General features: G+C 43.9%; 1 protein-coding gene across 12 annotated transcripts in view; it reads left to right on the forward strand.

Annotated features, from left to right (window-relative positions):
• Window positions 1–23,437, forward strand: part of LOC139259753 (nck-associated protein 5-like) — a 1,255,355-nt gene that overhangs the window by 750,473 nt on the left and 481,445 nt on the right. For all 12 annotated transcript variants that reach the window (XM_070875434.1, XM_070875435.1, XM_070875433.1 and 9 more), the window contains one exon: window positions 14,041–14,131. In XM_070875434.1, coding sequence (XP_070731535.1) covers window positions 14,041–14,131 — 91 coding nt within the window. The remainder of the gene's footprint in view (window positions 1–14,040; window positions 14,132–23,437) is intronic.

Genomic DNA, 23,437 nt, shown 5'->3' on the forward strand with positions numbered 1-23,437 from the left:
ATTGAGTGTAATATCTCCAAGTTTGCAGGTGACACTAAGCTGGGTGGCGGCGTGAGCTGTGAGGAGGACGCTAAAAGACTGCAGGGTGACTTGGACAGGTTAGGTGAGTGGGCAAATGAGTGGCAGATGCAGTATAATGAGGATAAATGTGAGGTTATCCACTTTGGAGGCAAAAACACGAAGGCAGAATATTATCTGAATGGCGGCAGATTAGGAAAAGGGGAGATGCAACGTGACCTGGATGTCATGGTACATTAGTAATTGAAGTTGGCATGCAGGTACAGTAGGTGCTGAAGAAGGCAAATGGTATGTTGTCCTTCATAGCTAGGGGATTTGAGTATAGGAGCAGGGAGGTCTTATTGCAGTTGTACAGGGCCTTGGTGAGGTCTCACCTCGAATATTGTGTTCCGTCTTGGTCTCCTAGTCTGAGGAAGGACGTTCTTGCTATTGAGGGAGTGCAGCAAAGGTTCACCAGACTGATTCCAGGGATGGCAGGACTGACATATGAGGAGAGACTGGATCGACTGGGCCTGTATTCACTGGAGTTTAGAAGGATGAGAGGGGATCTCATAGAAACATATAAAATTCTGATGGGACTGGACAGGTTAGATGCAGGAAGAATGTTCCCGATGTTGGGGAAGTCCAGAACCAGGGGACATAGTCTAAGGATAAGGGGTAAGCCATTTAGGACTGAGATGAGAAACTTCTTCACTCAGAGAGTTGTTAACCTGTGGAATTCCCTACAGCAGAGAGTTGTTGGTGTCATTGGATATATTCAAGAGTGAGTTAGATATGGTCCTTACGGCTAAAGGGATCAAGGAGTATGGAGAGAAAGCAAGAAAGGGATACTAAGATGAATGATCAGCCATAATCTTATTGAATGGTGGTGCAGGCTCGAAGGGCCGAATGGCCTACTCCTGCACTTATTTTCTATGTTTCTAAACGTGTCACGGAAAGCTCCTTACAAACCCGCCTGTCCCGGCTACTGCTCAGCTACAGGACATGACCCCACTCACTTACCGGGGTTCCCCCTGCAGAATTACTAATGAAACGAGCACTCAAAACCAGGCTCTCCTTAGTACTCCCTGATCTCATTGATCAGGTGGAAACCAGGCGTTGTCAGCAAAACACGTACCATGATCACGCAGCTGTATTACGCAACATCACTGTAAATGATCCTGTGTTTGTGCTGAATTACGGGCAGGGCCCCAAATGGGTCGCCAGCAGTGTATTAGCCAAGGAGGGGAATAGAGTGTTTATTGTCAAACTGCTTAACGGTCAAATGTGCAGAAAACATTTGGACAAAACCAATTTACGATTCACAGATAACCAGGAACCACCGGAAGAGAACCTCATCTTCAGCGTCCCACCGACACATGCCCAATCAACAACAGACCTCGCTGCCAACCACGAGGATGATCCCACCATCCCCAACATTCCAGCACAACCAGTCCTACTGCAAGACAGCAGTGGCCTAACCAACTCACCCAGGCCAGAAGCGACACTCAGATGGTCAACCAGGGAGCGGAGGACTCCGGTTCACTTTAACCTGTAACCAACTCGCATCAAAGACTTTAGGGGGAATGATGTCATGTATGCAAACTCTTTGGATTCTCTATGTAACTATGTACGATGTAGCACCTGAGGGTGCTGCTGTTGGAGACCCAGGGGTGTCCTGCCCTGGTCTGCAGGGGGCATATAAAAGGCAGCCAGCCATGCTGCCTCTCACTTTGCAGTCGTATTAAATGGACTGAAGTCACACAGCTCTTATTCACAGTACAAGGCCTCGTGGAGTTATTCGATGGTAATTGCAGACATAATAGCACCAATGATTTATAAGGTGGCAAAATTATCCCAGTATTTTGGCTCAAAATTGACTTTTTAACATACCCCAATATCTGACTTAAGTTACTCACTACCACTGGACATTGCTGCAGCGGTTTCAATTTATTGTCAATCAAGATCCTCAGTTCTCTATCATTTTCCAGGCACATTATTTTATTTCCATTTAATAGACGTGCCTTCCTGGATTATTTTTATCCCCACCTGAAGTACTTTACATTTCTCTGGACTGAATTTCATTGCCACCTGTCTGTCCATTTCTCAAGTATATTCAAATCCTCATGTAGCTTATCCTGTTCACCGCTGCAGTTTACCACCTTCATTAGAGTTGTATCATCTACAAATGTAGCCACTGTACTTGTGGCTCTGAGCTCCAGATCCTTTATATGGTTGCAACATGAGAGCTGTAGTTTCTATTTCGCTCCTGCGAATTACAATACCAGGAGTTCACCACAACGACCTGTAATACTAAACGATCAGGAATAAAAGTTACAACTAACATTTATTGATTGAGCATTTACAGTAGATTTTTCCTGGCTTATATGTCACTATAGTCAGTAACGTGTCACTGGAGCTGATAGAGTGAGCAGGGAAGTCCTGCTACAACTGTACAGGGTATTGGTGAGACAACACCTGGAGTACTGCATACAGTTTTGGTCTCCTTATTTAAGGAGGGATATACTTGCATTGGAAGCTGTTCAGCCAAGGCTCACTAGGTTGATTCCTGAGATGAAGGGGTTGACATATGAAGAAATGTTGAGCAGGTTGGGCCTATACCCATTGGAGTTCAGAAGAATGAGAGGTGATCTTATTGAAATAAAAAATATATTGAGGGGGCTCGACAAGGTAGATGCAGAGAGGATGTTTCCACTTGTGAGGGAATCTAGAACTAGGGGGCATAGTTTAAGAATAAGGGGTCACCCATTTTGAACTGAGATGAGGAGGAATTTCTTCTCTGAGGGTTGTAAATCTGTGGAATTCTCTGCCCCAGAAAGTTGTGGAGGCTGGGTCATTGAATATATTTAAGGTGGAGATAGACAGATTTTTGAATGATAAGGGAGTGAAGGGTTATGGGGAGCAGGCAGGGAACTGGAGTTGAGCCCAAGATCAGATCAGCCATGATCTTATTAAATGGTGGAGCAGGCTCGAGGCCAAATGGTCTACTCCTGCTCCTATTTCTTATGTTCTTATGTTCCTTAAGTTCTTGTGTCCCCTAGAAGCCAGAACCTGCCCGATATTTAGGCCTATGTAGTGAGATTCATGAGTTCAACTGAGTCACTTTGGATGATTTACTGGAAAATACCACATCCCATCACGTAATCCGCTCATCTTTGAGAGTCAGAAGAATGTACACTTAGTTAGGCTGGGGCTCAGACTATGAAACAATGCACAATCTTTTTGAATGTTTAACAGATAACTGAGCAGTATTCATTACAAATAGTTACAATCCTTAAAATCATCGAGGGTTCTGCCAGCCTCCTGCTGTATCCCTGGTGGGAGACCAGCAGAGCCCACTGGAAAATGTCAGGAAAATGTTAAGTTACTCTCTTAATGATTAAAAATCACATTCCAATTTCCAACTTACCTTGAATATCATGTGAAATCACCAGTTTTTAATTAAACCTATGAAGCTCCTGTGCTTTGGGACGTTTTACTACATTAAAGGATGCTACATAAATACAAGTTGCTGTGTTGTTAAAATGTAATTGTCCAAAATATAGATTTTGACACACAAATTAAAGGATACAACAAATTAGTATGGTTTGATTTGTTGATATCTACCCTGAATTAGTCACAATGTTAATTAAAACAAGATATTTTACCTTGTCGCTAATGCTGGCCTGAATAGTAAAGTGAATAAGGCAGTCCTGTTGCATCACTCGCATGTTCCCGATGATAAATATGGACACTGCTGATGAGAGTACGTTTTTTCATCGTTGGCTTGTATAACCTCTAATTAATGTCTGGAAGTCTGAACTAAAAGTTGAAAATTAGTACTTTTGAAACAATCATACACAAGTGCGTTTGTGTGTTTTTTTTCCCCCATAGTGTCATTTGTTACATTTTTGGGCTTTTGTGCTAGTTTTCCACTTGTGTTCAGCACCAACAACCACATCCGTAAACAGACCTCGTATCCCTAATGAAACAGAGAGTGCTTTAATGTGGCCAATATCTAGGTAAACGTAATGACATCTAGGAGTTGAACAAAAAACACTTGCCACTATACTCCAACTTACTTGCCACCATCTGATTTCCAATACATACTATCAAACCGAGGCTCAAGTTATAAACCAAAAAACAAATTTAGTTAACAGTAAACAGGCAAATGAATAGTATTCTATCCAATAATATATTTACAGGTATTCCACAAAATGTCATACCAACCAAGAACTTTTTCCTGAAGTACCTCTCTATAAAATTAATCCTTGAAACGCACTCACTCCCCTATGTGGCAAAACACTACCACAAGTATATTCATTAGATTCAGATTGACCGAGTTACAGTCCACCACAACTATATAACATTCAAAATCCTTTGAAGATATATTAAGTCTGGTCAGCAGTGAACAAACTGTGCTCGCCATTCATTACACGTACACTTGTGTGGGCTTTTACACTGAAACTTCCAGTTATCAGATTGAAGAATCCTTACTGAGACACGCAGAGTCTGAACCAGGAAATGTAAATTTGAATATTTAATTCAATGTAAAATCATATACAGAAAGTGAAATAATGAGAGGCAAAGAAAGATGGGATTAAGAGAGGGTGATAAAAGAGGCAGAAAGAAAAATTAAAAAAATTAACTTTTTTAAAATCTCCAATAATAAGCAAAATCTGAACGAATGTGACTCCACACTTGTATAAGTTAATTTTCAGTGCCACACTGTTAAAAATCCCCTTACACTTGAATGGACAAGCCCTAATTTTTTCTGGCATGTTTAGTGGATATCTTGTGGGTAAGTACCGCAACTTCATGCCCCTCATTTGTTTGAATGCCGAGTCTCTTGGCAAGGTGCCACTGTAGCGTAGCTTGTGGAGTAGGAGGGCAACTCGGACAGCATCTTCCTGATTTCCGCATTTAAATGTATGTGCGGACACCGGAAGAAGGTGTCTGATTTACTCCTTAATAATGGTGAGTGCTGACAGCCAAACTATTATTTTTACCACAAAATCCGGGCCATACCAAAAAAATAATATATTAACAATATTTCGCTCTTGTAAAATGCATGATTTATTGATCTGTATCAAATATTTTGAATGACCTGTTATGTGGGTCCCCGTCAGTCAGGCAGGCCAAGCTCAACCTGAACTACACATATCTCTGGCTTGTCTTGAGATACAAAAAATAGCCAGATCGTAACATATATTCTATATGACTTGCAAAACCATTGTTACATACATTTATCCTGTATGTGTACTATGGCCAGCAAAATATAAAATACAATCCATAATTAATCCTGGACAAAACTGCTTTGTTTTTGTCACATATATAAGCACAGTGTTTATTTGTACCAGTGGTGTGTGATCTGCACTGACCTACTGCCGACAAAGGGCCTTTCAAGGCATTAGCACTCCCTTGTTTACTCGAAGGCAATGATTAAATAATAATGGAAATATCAAGTTGAGCTGACCCACTGCAAGCTTTCCCTGTGCCTACAGCACATAAAATGAACATGGCAGGATTTTCCAATGGGAGTCCCTCTCCCTAATTTGAATAAGCTACAGGCACAGGGAAAGTTTGGGACACTTGGCTGGGAATTGTAAAATCTGGCAAGGGAGCAGCTCTTAAATGGCGGCAACTAGCTTTTAAGAGAAATTGTGGTTGATACAGAAAAGTGGATAAATTAATCACAATAGCACATAGAAACAAGCTTCCTCTCATACTCTTATTTTCCCCCTCCTAATTAAACCCTTTGTCCTCCTCTGCTGAATTATAAAATTCTCCCAGACCTCAGGTTGCTGCTTTTTCTGGCCAATTTATATGCCTCTTCCTTGGATTTAACACTATCCTTAATTTCCCTTGTTAGCCACGGTTGAGCCACCTTCCTCGTTTTATTTTTACTCCAGACAGGGACGTACAATTGTTGAAGTTCATCCATGTGATCTTTAAATGTTTGCCATTGCTTATCCACCATCAACCCTTTAAGTATCATTCGCCAGTCTATTCACATCTTAAACCATCGAAGTTACCTTTCCTTAATTTCAGGACCCTATTCTCTGAATTAACTATGTCACTCTCCATCTTAATAAAGAATTCTACCATATTATGGTCACTCTCCCCCAAGGGGCCCCGCACAACAAGATTGCTAATTAGTCCTTCCTCATTACACATCACCCAGTCTAGGATGGCCAGCCCTCCAGTTGGTTCCTTGACATATTTGTCTAGAAAACCATCCCTAATACACTCCAGGAAATCCTCCTCCACCGCATTGTTACTAGTTTGGTTAGCCCAATCAATATGTAGATTAATGTCGCCCATGATAACTGCTGTACCTTTATTGCAAGCACCCCTAATTTCATGTTTGATGCTGTTCCCAACCTCACTACTACTGTTTGGTGTTCTGTAGACAAACCCTACTAGTGTTTTCTGCCCTTTGGTATTCCGTAGCTCCACCCATACTGATTCCACATCATCCAAGCTAAGTTCCTTCCTTATTATTGCATTAATTTCTTCTTTAACCAGCAACGCCACCCCACCTCCTTTTCCTTTCTGTCTATCCTTCTTGAATGTTGAATACCCCTGGATGTTGAGTTCCCAGTCTTGGTCACCCTGGAGCCATGACTCTATGATGCCAATTATATCATATTCATTACTTGCTGGCTGTGCAGTTAATTCATCCACCTTATTAAGAATACTCCTCGCATTGAGGCACAGAACCTTCAGGCCTGTCTTTTTAACACACTTTGCCCCTTTAGAATTTTGCTGTAATGTGGCCCTTTTTGCTTTTTGCCTTAGGTTTCTCTGCCTTACACTTTTACCTTTCTTCTTTCTATCTTTTGCTTCTGCCCCAATTCTACTTCCCTCTGTCTCCCTGCATAGGTTCCCATCTGCCTGCCATATTAGTTTAACCTCTCCCCAACAGCACTAGCAAACACTCCCCCTCGGACATTGGTTCCGGTCCTGTCCCGGTGCAGACCGTCCGGTTTGTACTGGTACCACCTCCCCCAGAGCCAGTTCCAATGTCCTAGGAATTTGAATCCCTCCCTTCTGCACCACTCCTCAAGCCACATATTCATCTGAGCTATTCTGCTATTCCTACTCTGACTAGCACGTGGCACTGGTAGCAATCCTGAGATTACTACCTTTGAGGTCCTACTTTTTAATTTAGCTCCTAGCTCCCTAAATTCATCTTGTAGGATCTCATCCCATTTTTTACCTATATCGTTGGTACCTATATGCACCACGACAACTGGCTGTTCACCCTCCCCCTTCAAAATGTCCTGCAGCCGCTCCGAGACATCCTTGACCGTTGCACCAGGGAAGCAACATACCATCCTGGAGTCTCGATTGCGGCTGCAGAAACATCTATCTATTCCCCTTACAATAGAATCCCCTACCACTAAAGCTCTCCCACTCTTTGTCCTGTCCTCCTGTGCAGCAGATCCACCCACGGTGCCATGAACTTGGCTGGTGCTGCTCTCCCCTCAACTGTACCCAAAGTGGTGTATCTGTTTTGCAGGGGGATGACCGCAGGGCACCCCTGCACTACCTTCCTTCCACTGCTCTTCCTGTTGCTCACCCATCCCCTATCTGGCTGTGTAACCTTTACCTGCAGTGTGGCCAACTCACTAAATGTGTACTCACGACATCTTCAGCATCACGGATGCCCCCGCAGCTCCAGTGCCGCAATGCCGTCTGTCAGGAGCTGCAGCCGGATACCCTTCCTGTATATGTAGTCGTCGGGGACATTGGGAGCGTCCCTGACTTCCCACATAGCACAGGAGGAGCATGACACATGTCCGTGCTCTCTTGCCATGACTTAACCCCTACATTAACTTAATTTGGCAACAAAACTGATAAAGGTCACCTACTGATAAAGGAAAAGAAGAAGAAGAAAAACTACTCACCAATCACCAGCTAATCATTTACCCCCTTGGCTGTGACATCACCCCTCGATTTCTTTCTGCTTTGTTTTTGCCTCTCTCCCTGCACCTGCACCGGCTGGCCTCTCCAATGCTGCCGCTCCGCCTCCACGAACAACAGAGATATGCGGACAACACTGCTGCCTTTGATACTGAAGCATTGAACTCTTGCTAGATACTGTGTAGATGGAGGCTGACTGACCAATCAAAACTGGTTTATGTCGGAAAGGTATACTTAAGAAAAGTGATCATTGTTTGAGCCTAGTGCACATTCACAGAGAGAAGTAACAGAGTGAGGTGGTAAGAGACAGAGAGTATGGCTTCTAAAATAGGAATTTAGTGTCGGGAGGGAAGAAGGCACTAAGTAAGCGAGCTGATATTATATGTAAAAGAAAGAAAGACTTGCATTTATATAACGCCTTTCATGCCCACCATTCTTTTGAAGTGTAATCACTATTGTAATGTCGGAAACGCGGTAGCCAATTTGTGCACAAGCAAGCTCCCACAAATCGCAATGTGATAATGACCAGATAATCTGTTATTTTTTGTTATGTTGTAAGTAATGCAAACTTTATAGTAGAACAAACTAACTAAACGTGAAGATGGCAGCAAAGGAAGTGACAGTGTTGTGTTATTCCTGCAATATGTTGGAGTTTTTGAGCGCTGGGTGGTACTTGGGCAAGCATGTTTGTAGGAATTATCGCCAACTCCTACTGCTTGAGCTCAATCCAACATGTCAGGGAGGGAGAGTTTGACTGGATAGTCACACCGATGAGAGATAGGGCACAGGCAGTGGAGGAGGAAAGATAGATGACTATCCAAGGAGGGGAGAAGCACGCCTGTTGTAGATCCCATCCAGTTTTCATTCTATTGAAATTACTGGAATGAAAGTAAGATGAGTTCTACAACGGTCGGATATCACCCAGGCAGCAAGGTTTAAAATTATTCTTTATATTTCAAGCCTCTATTGGGTGTGGATATGCCCTGGAGGACTGGAAATTGGCAAATGCAGTGCCCAATTTAAAAAAAAAGGGAGACACAGCTAATCTGGGTAATTACCTGCCAGTTAATTTAACATCTGAGAAAATATTCTCTCTCTTCCACACCCCCTCCCCGAGTCTCTCTCTCTCTCTCTCTCTCCCTCCAGCCTCTCTCTCTCCCCCTCCAGCCTCTCTCTCTCCCCCCCCCCCCCCCAGCCTCTCTCTCCATTCCCCACCCCCGCCCACGCCAGCCTCTCTCTCTCTTTCCCCCTCTCGGACTATGGAAGAAATTACCACGTATAGAGATAAAGAGAAAATATTAACAAGTAGCCAGCACTGATTTCAAAAAGGATGATTGTGCTTGACAACATAGAATTCTTTGAGGGGAAGTCTGGCATGCAGTTTACATGGACTTTAGGAAAAGCTTTAACATGTACCACACTGAAGAAGATTAAGAGGTATAGAATTAGTGTGAGGATATCAAACAGGGTTACAATTGATCAGAAGAACTCAACATAAGAACATAAGAAATAGGAGTATGAGTAGGCCATTTGGCCCCTCGAGCCTGCTTTGCCATTCAATGAGATCATGACTGATCTTCTACCTCAACTCCACTTGCCTACACTATCCCCATATCCCTTGCTTCCCTTAATATCCAAAAATCTCAGCGATCTCTGTTTTGAATATACTCAATGACTGAGCTTCCACAGCCCTCTGGGGTAGAGAATTCCAAAGATTCACCACCCTCTAAGTGAAGCAATGTCTCCTCATCTCAGTCCTCAATGGCCGACCCCTTATTCTGAGACTGTGAACCCTGATTCTAGACTCCCTAGCCAGGGAAAACATCCTGCCTGCATCTATCCTGTCAAGCCCTGTATGTTTTATATGTTTCAATGAGATCATCTCTCATTCTTCCAAACGCTAGAGAATATAGGTCTAGTCTACTCAATCTCTCCTCATAGGGCAATCCCTCCATGCCAGGAATCAGTTTGGTGAACCTTTGTTGCATTCCCTCTATGGCGCATGCATATTCTTCCTTAGGTAAGGAGACCTACACAATACTTCAGGTGTGGTCTCACCAGGGCTCTATATAATTGCAGTAAGACGTCTTTACTCTTAAACGCAAATCCTCTTGTAATAAAGGCCAACATGCAATTTGCTTTCTTAATTGTTTGCTGTACCTGCATATTAACTTTAAGTGATTTGTGTGCAAGAACACCCAGGTCCTTCTGAACACCAACGTTTCCCAATCTCTCACCATTTAAAAAATACTACGTGTTATGTCTTTAGATGCTCTGATAATGACTCCACGAGGCAATGTGTTGTACTTGAACGGTAGTGACCTTAGTCCTTTATTGATAACTCCAGAGTGAGGATCACACCTGGTGGCCTGCCTTTTATACTAGGCCTGGCACACCTGTACAGGTAACCTACAAGTCTCCCACCGAGGTGCCCCCTGGTGGCGCACCTTGCAATAGTACAAGCAGTAACCATGTCGGATACATGACATCACTCTCCCCCAAGCCTTTAGTGCAAATCACCTTCATGCATTGACTGTGCTCTGGTTGACCCTTGTAGGGTCATTTCCATCTTGGGTGAGTAGATGGTGTTTCGTTGGCAGTGGAGCTGCTGGTGGTTTCTGTTTGTGCGTCCATGGCCACTCCATTCTCTCCCCCCCACATATAGATTATGCAGGTGGCTCATTACATTCATATACATTCAAGTCCAGAAAAAAATAGTTTGCATTTACATCATTACATTTGTGGTACAGTTGTGAGGTAAGTACTTTTGACTGGTGAGGTACATACTTGATGCATAGTGTTTAAAGCAGCATAGATGGACCTGATGATCACCTCCGCTGTGCCAACAAGGTGTTAATTGACTCGCATTCACACTTGATGGCGGACTCTGAGTCATCTGAGGTCATGCAGCTGCAGGCGTGTACGTTCTGCCATGTGCATTCCTGCCTGAAAACGACATTACTTTGTGTACAGTACTTGCCGATGCATCTTTATGTTGCGACATTTATTTGGTGTTATCGCTGGTGGACATAAATGCCTGGACTATCGTTATGGCTTTGCTCAGGTTCGGTATTTGCGAAGCATAACCTCATGGCCAATGCCAAGCACAAAAAAGTCTCTTAGCGTTTGCTCCAGGAATTCACCAAATTCGCAATGTCCTGCAAGGCGCCTTAGTTTGGCGATGGAGCTCGCCACTTCCTGGCCTTCAGACCGTTGACCTGTATAAAATCGATACCTTGCCATCAGTACGCTCTCCTTCGGATTTAGGTGCTCCCGGACCAGCATACACAGTTCTTCATACGATTTGGTTGTTGGTTTCACCGGAGCAAAAAGATTCTTTATGAGGCCATAGGTTGTTGCCCCGCAAATGGTGAGGAGGATCGCCCTTCGTTTGGCAGCATTCTCATTCCCTTCCAGCTCGTTGGCCACGAAGTATTGGTCGAGTCGCTCCACGAAGACTTTCCAGTCATCATCTGAGAACTTCTCCAGGATACCAACAGTTCTCTGCATTTTCGCATGATGGTTCGATATCTATTACTCGTCGCCAGTTGTCATGTCTCAAATAAAGCAATGTGACTGAGTACTGTAGACTTGAGTAAGTGTGACCTTAGTCTCTTTATTCTGACTCCAGAGTGCTGGCACAGCATGGGAGGCCTGCTTATATGCAGTGCTCCCAAAGGATGCTGGGATCCCTTGGGACTCCAACAGATGTGCCCTCTGGTGGTGGTAGAATGCTGGTTACAAGATGTTGATTACATAACAGCACCGATGGCAGGTAAAGTAGACATGACCGAAGCGATCTGTCAATGGTGAGGGAGATTGTTCCAATGACGTGACACTGGATAGAGGTATTGCTCCAAAGACTTGCAACCTGCATCAAGGTCAGTGTGCCTTCCAAATGCAGTAAACAACAGGTTCTGATCTTGGAAAATGAGCAGCTGTGAGATGGGAGCTTTTATAGCACACTTGCAGCTGTCAGGTAATGAAATGAATTCAACTCCCGACGTTCTCACCTGACTTGATCCCCGAGCAGCGGCAACTTTGTAGAAAACCAGGATAAATGGTAAGTTGACCACAAAACAGCATTTAATTTCCATTTAACAAGGTCATAATGACCTAAATTGCCTCCCCCGCCGCTGCGTGTCGGGTCTGTTCAGCGTTGACAGACCCGACACCTGGTAAAGTAGTGTGGAGGTGGGTTAACAGTGGGGTCCCGACCCACTGTCAATCATTTCAAATTTGCCTGTGACCCGCCTCCGATCCTGTCGTCTGAGTGCCGACATAATTCCGGCTGTGGTGTCCAGCTGGGTGCTTGAGGGGGCTGAGAAGATTTTGCTGCCGTTACTTTAATTGGGATCCTGGCCTAGATCCCCATTAAAATCTTGGCAAAAGTAATCTTCTCAGCCCCCTTATAAAGGCGGCCTCATCAAGGTACTAGAATGACTGGTAGCACAGCAAGCGACTGGCCATTTGTCACTTTTCCCATGCCCCCTCCACTGGCGGCTGCCCAAGAATCATCCGGAATAACATGGGCACGCGCCGCTGCTTTTTTAAATGAGGTGATCTCCCCGGACCCTGGATATTCTGGGAATGTTAGGAGCTCGTCAGCCAGCAGAGCTGATCTGTATATTTTTGGGGCCAAAATCTTGTTTGAATATTGTTGCTGCATTTCTGTTTAAACATTTTTATAATGTGTTCTTTTAAGCTGCTCTGTTTGTTTATAGTACAAATAATTATACGCATTTTCATTAATCATGCATTGCAAATATAAAAGGCTTGCATTCCATAAGATGCCGTGGCAAAAAAGAGGTTTTTAAAATCCGGGATGCAAGAACATTTCATTGTGTTATTTAGACTGTAAACTTAATCTTGCATTTCAACTGATTTAATCATTCGGCACCTTTATAGTACACATAGATGTTTCTGTAGTGTTGGTGAACTTAATTAGGATCAGATTCTGAGCAAGGGTTGTTCCAGTCTGTCATATAAAACTATGTACTGCTGTCTGCAGTGTAGGTAAGATGTGGTTTATGCTGATTCACATTTGGCCAACAGATGGTGCAACTATTCACATTGCGCTCTGTTAATAATACAATTATCCAGTTGCTGTGCAAGTATTTTAAGAAAATGGATGACTAGTTAATCTTGTTTACTTTAAATCCTAGTGACATATTACTGAGCAACTAAACAGATGTGTTGCTACATGTTTGCTCGCAATGTAGATGCCTAAAGAAAATTGTTTATGCAATTACAAAAGGAAAATTAAGTGTGTGCCTGTTATATTAAAAATATTCTTGTATGATTCTGTGTTACATTTAAATGCTTAGTAATTTTTCAGACAAGTGAGCGCATTTAAAAAAAAAAATGCTTATTTATTTTATCATAGACATTGCCCATTATTAGCAGTGCTATTTACCTTTGAAACCACAAGGATGTCAGTTTTGTGGCTCCCTCTGCCTCCCGAGCCACCTTGCTACCAGCCAACAGGAGGTGAATTTGCAACTGTGCTGGTTATTTTATTTCCCATCCTTTCAAAGTATTGTTTACACTGCTAACTGCAAAGGAAAACACACTGGCATCACAGAAGTGAGATGGCATCAAATGATGTTCCTTTACTTACAGCTGCCATATAATCCAGATCTGGGGCTCGGCTGAGGCACTCACAAGTGCCCATGGTCCATGTCGCTCTGAGCTTCTGATGAAAATGAAAAACCCAGTATGTGTGGCTTACTTCACCCAGCTGCGTACTCCGCCTTCTACTATGGAACTTCATGCTACGTGCTTTATGAAGAAATACATTCCACCGAGATGGCCAGTTGTTGCAGTGAGTTGCTGCTGAGTCGTGTGACTTGGACTAGTATGACCCAGTTCCCTTTTCACTGGTCTCCAAATTATGTCACTGTTGTGAGGCACGAAGCAGAGGCCTTCCACTTCTTCACTCACTGTATCTCATAACAGCCAGTCCAAAGTACCATTAGCAGAGACTGTCTGCTTGGCTCTAAATGGTATGCGTCACAGGGAAACCACATGTCAAGAGGAAATTAATGGAAAAAAGATGGCATGTCAGCTGGAAAAAAAGCAAATACCTGAAACTAATTCCTTACTTTGTTTCAGGATGGAAGAGACTGTAAGGAATCTACTCCAGAATCAAGGGGCACTAGGACAGAGTGCAGGAGCGACAGCTGATCTTTTCAAAGCATGCCAGGTATTGTTTCATTGCAGTAAGCATCTTCTGAAACCACTATATTCAGTTATTTTGAAGAAAAATGTATGTGTTCCAGGATTTCCAAATAATCTAGTTCTTAAAAATGAAATGCTACAGTCGTTGAAAATAAAGACTGCTGGTTAGAATCCCCGATGGTTAGATTCAGGTAGTAAATAGTGGACTAGGAAGGTGCTGGCTTCAAAGATAGCATTGATCTCTGCTGAGTTCAACCAGGGTAGCAGTGGTCAGAGCATGGATCCTTGATCTGGGTCTTGGGTCTCGATATTTTTATGGGCCTGCAACTTTAAATTTCCCTCTGCATTCTTCTCTGCACTGATGACAAATGATCTTTCAGGCCTCTGCACATGTAGGATCACTCTCATGGTTGCCCCAGCTGCTTTTAATTTCTGATGGAACCACCAGGATCTATGCCCCAATTATGACCAAACTCACTCCTTTTCGTGCAGCTCTGTTATCTTCTGCCTAATTGTGCCAAATCTAAAATGGCAGCAAGTGTCCAGTGTAATATTCGTTGCTATTTCTGTCTGATCTCTTTTAGAACATGCAGGTTCCTCTCTACATCCCCCACCCCCAAAGTGCTCTCAGCACACAGCCAGCCCATGTGTGCTCTATAGACCTCAACCACCCAAATGTTCACAGACCATGGATCACCCTGCCTACACACTCCAAGGTCTAGGCTCTCTTTCCCCCTCCGTCAAATGGCCCCAAAGCTTCTTGCTTCCACAGTTTGCCAAGATCCCAGACCTCATCTCCCATGAGTACTACCAGCCCTCAGACCTCCCAAACTACCTTCTAGTCCTTACTTCGCCACCTGGCATCTGCTTCCTATATTCATCATCATAGGCAGTCCCTCGGAATCGAGGAAGACTTGCTTCCACTCTTAAAATGGGTCCTTAGGTGGCTGAATGGTCCAATACGAGAGCCACAGTCCCTGTCACAGGTGGGACAGATGGTCGTTGAGGGCAAGGGAGGGTGGGACAGGTTTGCCGCATGCTCTTTCCGTTGCCTGCGCTTGATTTCTGCATGCTCCTGGTGATGAGACTCGAGGTGCTCAGCGCCCTTCCGGATGCACTTCCTCCACTTAGGGAGGTCTTTGGCCAGGGACTCCCAGGTGTCGGTGGGGATGTTGCACTTTATCAGGGAGGCTTTAAGGGTGTCCTGGTAATGTTTCCTCTGCCCACTTTTGGCTCGCTTGCCGTGAAGAAGTTCCGAGTAGAGCGCTTGCTTTGGGAGTTTCGTGTCTGGCATGCGGAAAATGTGGCCTGCCCAGCGGAGCTGATCAAGTGTGGTCAGTGCTTCAATGCTGGGGATGTTGGCCTGGTCGAGGATGCTAATGTTGGTGTATCTGTCCTCCCAGGGGATTTGTAGGATCTTGCGGAGACATCGTTGGTGGTATTTCTCCAGCGACTTGAGGTGTCTACTGTACATGATCCATGTCTCTGAACCATACAGGAGTGCGTGTATTACTACAGCCCTGTAGACCATGAGCTTTGTGGCAGATTTGAGGGCCTGATCTTCGAACACTCTTTTCCTCAGGCGGCCGAAGGCTGCACTGGCACACTGCAGGCATTGTTGAATCTCGTCATTAATGTCTGCTTTTGTTGATAAGAGGCTCCCGAGGTATGGGAAATGGTCCACGTTGTCCAGGGCCACGCCGTGTGTCTTGATGACTCGGGGGCAGTGCTGTGCGGCAAAGACAGACTGGTGGAGGACCTTTGTCTTACGGATGTTTAGCGTAAGGCCCATGTTTTCGTACACTTCAGTAAATACGTCAACTATGTCCGCGTACTGTAGCTCGATGACAGAGGTTGGGGTGGTCTTGGACCTGGCCTGGAGACAGCGAAGGTTGAACAGGTTCCCACTGGTTCTGTAGTTTAGTTCCACTCCAGCGGGGAGCTTATCAACTGTGAGGTGGAGCATGGCAGCGAGGAAGATTGAGAAGAGGGTTAGGACGATGACGCAGCCCTGTTTGACCCCAGTCTGGATGTGGATTCTCCCTGTGGCCGAGGAGTTCCTCCCGGAGGCGCAGAGCGGATTTCATCCCCTGCGGGGCACAACGGACATGATTTTTGCAGCGCGACAACTGCAGGAAAAATGCAGAGAACAGCATCAGCCCATATACATGGCCTTCTTCGACCTTACAAAGGCTTTTGACACTGTCAACCGCGAGGGTCTATGGAGCATCCTCCTCCATTTCGGATGCCCCCAAAAGTTCGTCAACATCCTCCGCCTGCTCCACGACGACATGCAGTCCGTGATCCTTACCAACGGATCCATTACAGACCCAATCCACGTTCCTATGTTACAACTCTTAAGGCACATCCATTCTTCACCCAAACCCCACCCCTATCCCAGTCCCTTCCAGTCTCTGCCACAGCCATTTACTATCAACTATATGTGGTCCAGAAATGTCCAGTTGGTCTTTCCCCATTAAACTCCCATATTCACAGCTGACCTGACAATTTAGTTACACCTTGCTTGGTACCCTAGGCTTTTAAAAATGGCAAGAGTTAGAAATTGAGTACATTGAAACTTAGGAAGTATATGATCAGGAAAGACAATTGGTTAGTCCTAAAGTTCAAAAGCAAACTATATTCTCGGGGATATTTTATTAATTGGGCGGAGGGTTGACAGAATCTGTGGCTGAGAGTTCAGAAGGTACAGCCTGGACCATTATAAGGGCTGGGCCTAACTTAAATAGGATATCCCATTGGCCAGGGCAATATTGGGCAGCCCGGATACTACCTCGGTCATTCAACAAGGTAAGTCTGGATAGGTGAGCCCAGGTTGGGAGTAGCCCAGATTATTTTTGTGAGGCCTGGAGGAGTTCTCCTCCTCTTGGTTCCACAAAAATAAGATGGTCAAGAAATTGTATGGATGAGAAGATTGGTTCACATGCAAGAGCTGCTTGGGTTTCCAGTCCTTAAAAGGAAGAAGAAAAGTTTGGTGTTGAAGTCTTGATTGAGATGAAGGGACTGAAGTATCATAGACCAGTCGGCCCATTAAGTCTGGGCAGCTCTTTGAAAGAGCTATCCATTAAGTCCCATTCCCCTGCCCTTTTGGGTCCTTTAAACTTTAAATGGCCCCTTTGTTGTCCCTAGGAAGAGTGGATCCGATTGAACTAATAGAAGAAAAAGTGAAACACAGTGAATGAGACTTGAAGAATGATAAAACAATGAGAAAAGTGTGAGAGAACCATACTAAACTGTTTTTATATTCCTTAGGATTTTTCTGTGTTGATGATGGTTATTATCCTGCAGACATCTGTTGTTTAAAATAGAGACAATAATCCGGGACAAAATGAATTGGTATTTGGAAAAGTATCAACTAATAAATGATGGTCAGCATGGATTTGGTAAAAGCAAATTGTTTTTGACGAATTTGACCGAGTTCTTTGATGAAGTAATGAGAAGGATGGATGAGGATAGTACGGTTGATGTTGTGTCTACAGACATTCATAAAACATTTGACAAAGATTTTTTAGCAAAATTAAAACCCATGGGATTAAAGGGATAGTGGCAGCTAAGGTCAGAAAGCAGAGAGAAGTGGTGAACGGTTGTTTTTCAGACAGGAGTGAGGTCTACAGCGTGTTCCTCAGGGGTCGATATTAGGATCACTGCTCTTTTTAATAGATATTAATGACCTGGACTTGGATGTACAGAGCATTATTTCAAACTTTAGAAATAATGCAAAACTCGGAAATGTAGTAAACATTGAGGAGGATAGTAACAGACTTCAGGAAGTCATAGACAGGCTGATTAAATGGGCATACACATGGCAAATTAAATATAATGCAGAGATGTGTGAAGTGATGCATTTTGATTGGAAGAATGAGAAGAGTCAATATGAACTAAAGGGGGGTGCAGGAACAGATACCTGGGAGTGCAGGTACACAAATCTTTGAAGATGGCAGGACAAGTTGAGAAGGCTGTTAAAAACGCATATGGGATCCTTGGATTTATCAATAGAGGAATAGAGTACAAAAGCAACAAAGTAATGCTAAACCTTTATAAAACACTGGTTAGGTCTCTGCTGGAGTATTGTGTTCCATTCTGGGCACCACACTTTAGGAAGGATGTCAATGACTTGGAGTGGGTTTTAAAAGCCAGCAAAGAATGACTAAAAAAATGATTAAGAAAGGGAAGATAGACTATGAAAGTAAACTAGCACGAAATGTAAAAACAGATAGCAAGAGTTTCTATAGGTATATAAAAAGGAAAAGAGTGGCTAAAGTAAATGTTGGTCCCTTAGAGGACGAGACCTGGAAATTAGTAATGGGGAACATGGAGATGGCAGAAACTCTGAACAAATATTTTGTATCAGTCTTTACGGTAGAGGACACCAGAAATATCCCAACAGTGGATAGTCAAGGGGCTATAGGGAGGGGAGGGGGAGGAACTTAACACAATCACAATCACTAATGAGGTGGTACTCAGTAAGATAATGGGACTAAAGGCGGATAAATCTCCTGGACCTGATGGTTTGCATCCTAGGGTCTTAAGAGAAGTAACGGCAGGGATTGTGGATGCATTGGTTGTAATTTACCAAAATTCCCTGGATTCTGGGGAGGTCCCAGCAGATTAGAAAACTGCAAATGTAACGCCCCTATTTAAAAAAGGAGGCAGACAAAAAGCAGAAAACTATAGACCAGTTAGCCTTACATCTGTGGTTGGGAAAATGTTGGAGTCCATTATTAAAGAAGCAGTAGCAGAACAATATGGAAAAACATAATTCAGTCAGATAGAGCCAGCATGGATTTATGAAAGGGAAGTCATGTTTGTTAAATTTGCTGGAATTCTTTGAGGATGTAAGGAACAGGGTGGATAAAGAGGAACCAGTGGATGTGGTATATTTAGACTTCCAGAAGGCATTTGACAACGTGCCACATAAAAAGTTACTGCACAAGATAAAAGTTCATGGGGTTGGGGGTAATATATTAGCATGGATTGAGGATTGGCTAACTAACAGAAACCAGAGAGTCAGGATAAATGGTTCATTCTTGGGTTGGCAATCAGTAACTAGTGGAGTGCCGCAGGGATCAGTGCTGGGACCCCAACTATTTACATTCTATATTAATGACTTGGAAGAAGGGACCGAGTAACGTAATCACGTTTGCTATTGATACAAAGATGGGAGGAAAAGCAATGTGTGAGGAGGACACAAAAAATCTACAAAAGGACATAGACAGGCTAAGTGAGTGGGCAAAAATTTAGCAGATGGAGTGTAATGTTGGAAAGTGTGAAGTTATGCACTTTGGCAGAAAAAAATCAAAGAGCAAGTTATTATTTAAATGGAGAAAAATTGCAAAATGTTGCAGTACAGTGGGACCTGGGGTACTTGTGCATGAAATACAAAAGGTTAGTATGCAGGTACAGCAAGTGATCAGGAAGGCCAATGGAATCTTGGCCTTTATTGCAAAAGGGATGGAGTACAAAAGCAAGGAAGTCTTGTTGCAGTTATACAGGGTATTGGTGAGGCCACACTTGGAATACTGCATACAGTTTTGATTTCAATATTTAAGAAAGGATATACTTGCTTTGGAAGCAGTTCAGAGAAGGTTCACTAGGTTGATTCCGGAGATGAGGGAGTTGATGTATGAGGAAAGATTGAGTAGGTTGGGTCTCTACTCATTGGAATTCAGAAGAATGAGAGGTAATCTTATCGAAACATATAAAATTATGAGGGGGCTTGACAAGGTGGATGCAGAGAGGATGTTTCCAGTGATGGAGGAGACTAGAACTAGGGGTCATAATCTTAGAATAAGGGACTGCCCATTTAAAACTGAGGTGAGGAGGAATTTCTTCTCTCAGAGGGTTGTAAATCTATGGAATTCACCGCCTCAGAGAGCTGTGAAAGCTGGGTCATCGAATAAATTTAAGGCAGAGATAGACAGTTTCTTAACCAATAAGGGAATAAGGGGTTATGGGAAGCGGGCAGGGAAGTGGAGCTGAGTCCATGATCGGATCAGCCATGATCATATTGAATGACTGAGCAGGCTCGAGGGGCTGTATGGCCTACTCCTGCTCCTATTTCTTATGTTCTTATGTTCTAGATGTAATTTACTAGAATGGTATGAGGAATGAGGAACTTCAGTTATGTGGAGAAGCTGGGGTTGTTCTCCTTAGAGCAGAGTAGAATAAGAGGAGATTTGATACAGGTGTTTAAAATCATGCATGGTTTTGATCAAGTAAATATGGAGAAACTGTTTCCAATGGCAGAAGGGTCGGTAACCAAAGGACACAGATTTAAAATGATTGGCAAAATAACCAGAGGCGACATGAGGAATCATTTTTTTTACACTGTTGTGATCTGAAATGCACTGCCTAAAAGGGTACTGGAAGCAGATTTAATAGTAATATTCAAGAGAGAATTTGTTAAATACTTGAAAGGAAAAAATGACAGGGAAACAACAACAACAACTTGTATTTATATAGTGCCTTTAACGTAGTGAAATGTCTCAAGGCGCTTCACAGGAGTATTATGAGATACAAACTTGACACCGAGCCGCATAAGTAGAAATTAGCGCAGGTGAGGAAGTGTGTTTTAAGGAGCATCTTGAAAGAGGAAAGCGAGATAGAGAGGTTTAGGCAGGGAGTTCCAGAGCTTGGGGCCTAGGCAACAGAAAGCACGGCGACCAATAGTTGAGTGATTATAATCAGGGATGATCAAGAGGGCAGAATTAGAGGAGCGCAGACATCTCGGGGGGATTTGTGGGGCTGGAGGAAAGTACAGAGATAGGGAGGGGCGAGGCCATGGAGGGATTTGAATATAAGGATGAGAATTTTGAAATTGAGGCGTTGCTTAACCGGAAGCCAGTGTAGGTCAGCGAGCACAAGGGTGATGGGTGAGCGGGACTTGGTGCGAGTTAGGACATGGACAGTTTTGGATCATCTCTAGTTTATGTAGGGTAGAACATGGGAGGCCAATCAGAATTGCGTTGGAATAGTCAAGTCATGGATGAGGACTTCAGCAGCGTTTGAGCTGAGGCAAGGGCAGAGACGGGCGATGTTACGGAGGTGGAAATAGGCAGTCTTAGTTATGCTGTGGACGTGTGGTTGAAAGCTCATTTCAGTGTCAAATATGACACCAAGGTTGCGAACAGTCTGGTTCAGCCTCAGACAGGAGTTGGGGAGAGGGATGGAGTCAATGGCTAGGGAACGGAGTTTGTGGCAGGGACCAAAAACAATGGCATCGGTCTTTCCAATATTCAATTAGAGAAAGTTTCTGCTCATCCAGTACTGGATGTCGGACAAGCAGTCTGACAATTTAGAGACAGCTGAGGGGTCGAGATAAGTGGTAGTGAGGTAGCGCTGGGTGTCATCAGCGTACATGTGGAAACTGATGCTGTGTTTTCGGATGATATCGCCAAGGGGCAACATGTAGTTGAGAAATAGGAGGGGGCCAATGTTAGATCCTTGGGGGACACCAGTTTTAATGATGCGGGGACGGGAAGAGAACCCTTTGCAGGTGATTCTCTGGCTATGATTAGAGAGATAAGAATGGAACCAGGCAAGTGTAGTCCCACCCAGCTGGACGACGGTGTAGTGGTGTTGGAGAAGGATAGAGTGGTCAACCGTATCAAAGGTTGCAGACAAGTCAAGAAGGATGAGGAGGGATAGTTTGCCTTTGTCACAGTCACAAAGGATGTCATTTGTGACTTTAATGAGAGCCGTTTCAGTACTGTGGCAGGGGCGGAAACCATATTGGAGGGATTCAAACATGGAATTGCTGGAAAGATGGGCACGGATTTGGGAGGCGACAACGCATTCAAGGACTTTGGAGAGGAAAGGGAGGTTGGAGATGGGGTGATAGCTTGCAAGGACGAAGGGGTCGAGGGTTAGTTTTTTGAGGAGAGGGGTAATGATGAAAGATTTGTGGGAGGAGAGAGAACCATTAACAATGTCAGCTAACATGGGAGCCAGAAAAAGAAGTTGGGTGGTCAGCAGTTTGGTGGGAATAGGATCAAGGGAGCAGGAAGTGAGTCTCACGGACAGGATGAGCTCGGAACAGTCATGAGGGGAGATGGAAGAGGAACTGGAGAAGGATGTGAGATTAGGGCTAGGGCAGGGTTCTTCCTTCGAGGAAGTTTGGCCCAGTGGGCTAGGGGAAGGAAGGCAAGAGGCAGATGCGGTCGAACGAATGGTCTCAATCTTAGACACAACAAAGTCCATGAGCTCCTCACACCGACTTATTGTCGGTGAGGGTGGAGACTGGGGAGAGGGGTTTAAAAAGATGGTTAGCAGTGGAGAATAGAAGCCGGGGTTTATCTTTACATTCCAAAATGATTCTGGAATAGTGAGCGATTTTGACAGATGAGAGCAGGATATGATGATGCTTTATTTGGTCCAGCCAGATCTGGCGGTGAATGGCTAAACCAGTTGTCTGCCATATCCGTTCAAGTCTGTGTGCCTTGGACTTAAGGGAGCGAAGATCAGGGCTGTACCAGGGGGAATGGCCAGGGTGAGAGAGAGTAATTGTTTTAACAGGTACTAGGACATCAAAGGTGGTGATGAGGGTGTGATTGAGCAGAGATGTCATGGTGAATGGAGGGCCAAAAACTGGACAGTTGTGAGTTCATAACTGTTGATAAATGCAGTTGAAAGAGAGTCGGGAAAGAGCAGGGGAGTGGGATTAATTAGATAGCTCTACCAAAAAGCAGACACAGGCATGATGGGCCGAATGCCCTCCTTCTGTGCTGTACCATTCGATGATTCAATCACAGATTTTTTTTGTTTAAAGTAGCACAGAGGATTTTCATCCTCCCTGTATGCCACTGTTCATAAAGGGAATATGTTTTGCATGTTTCTTCTTTGAAATTTTGTTAAAATACTACCTCTGGTAAAAGTAACTTGTTTTGTAAAGAAGGAAAGGAGAACCTGAGCAGATACCAGTTGTAAAATCTTTATGAAATTATTGGTTATACAGTTTACCTTAAATGGTGGAGCATGATATTCAGCCAAAGAATGATGAGGATTAAATATAAAGTTGAGTATTGACCTTTGCGTCAAATTATTGTGTTGGACCCATTGGTCTCCTTAATATATATAGGGCCAGATTTTGCTGTAGCAGGGCATCAAATGGCATCTGCTGTTAGTTAAACTCGCCTCTGCACTCTTCAGCTCAAAATATTTTTACGCACAAAATTGCTGAAAAAGCAAGCTGATAATGGCACAGTGAGGGAAATGGGGCATCTGGGACCTGAGTGAACAGGGCAACCAACGTTGTATCTCCTTAACTAATGAGATTTAAAGATTGGGAAATAAACAGTGCATGGACTGAAAAGGA

Source organism: Pristiophorus japonicus, chromosome 3, assembly GCF_044704955.1.
Source record: "Pristiophorus japonicus isolate sPriJap1 chromosome 3, sPriJap1.hap1, whole genome shotgun sequence".
NCBI classification, from domain to species: domain Eukaryota; kingdom Metazoa; phylum Chordata; class Chondrichthyes; family Pristiophoridae; genus Pristiophorus; species Pristiophorus japonicus.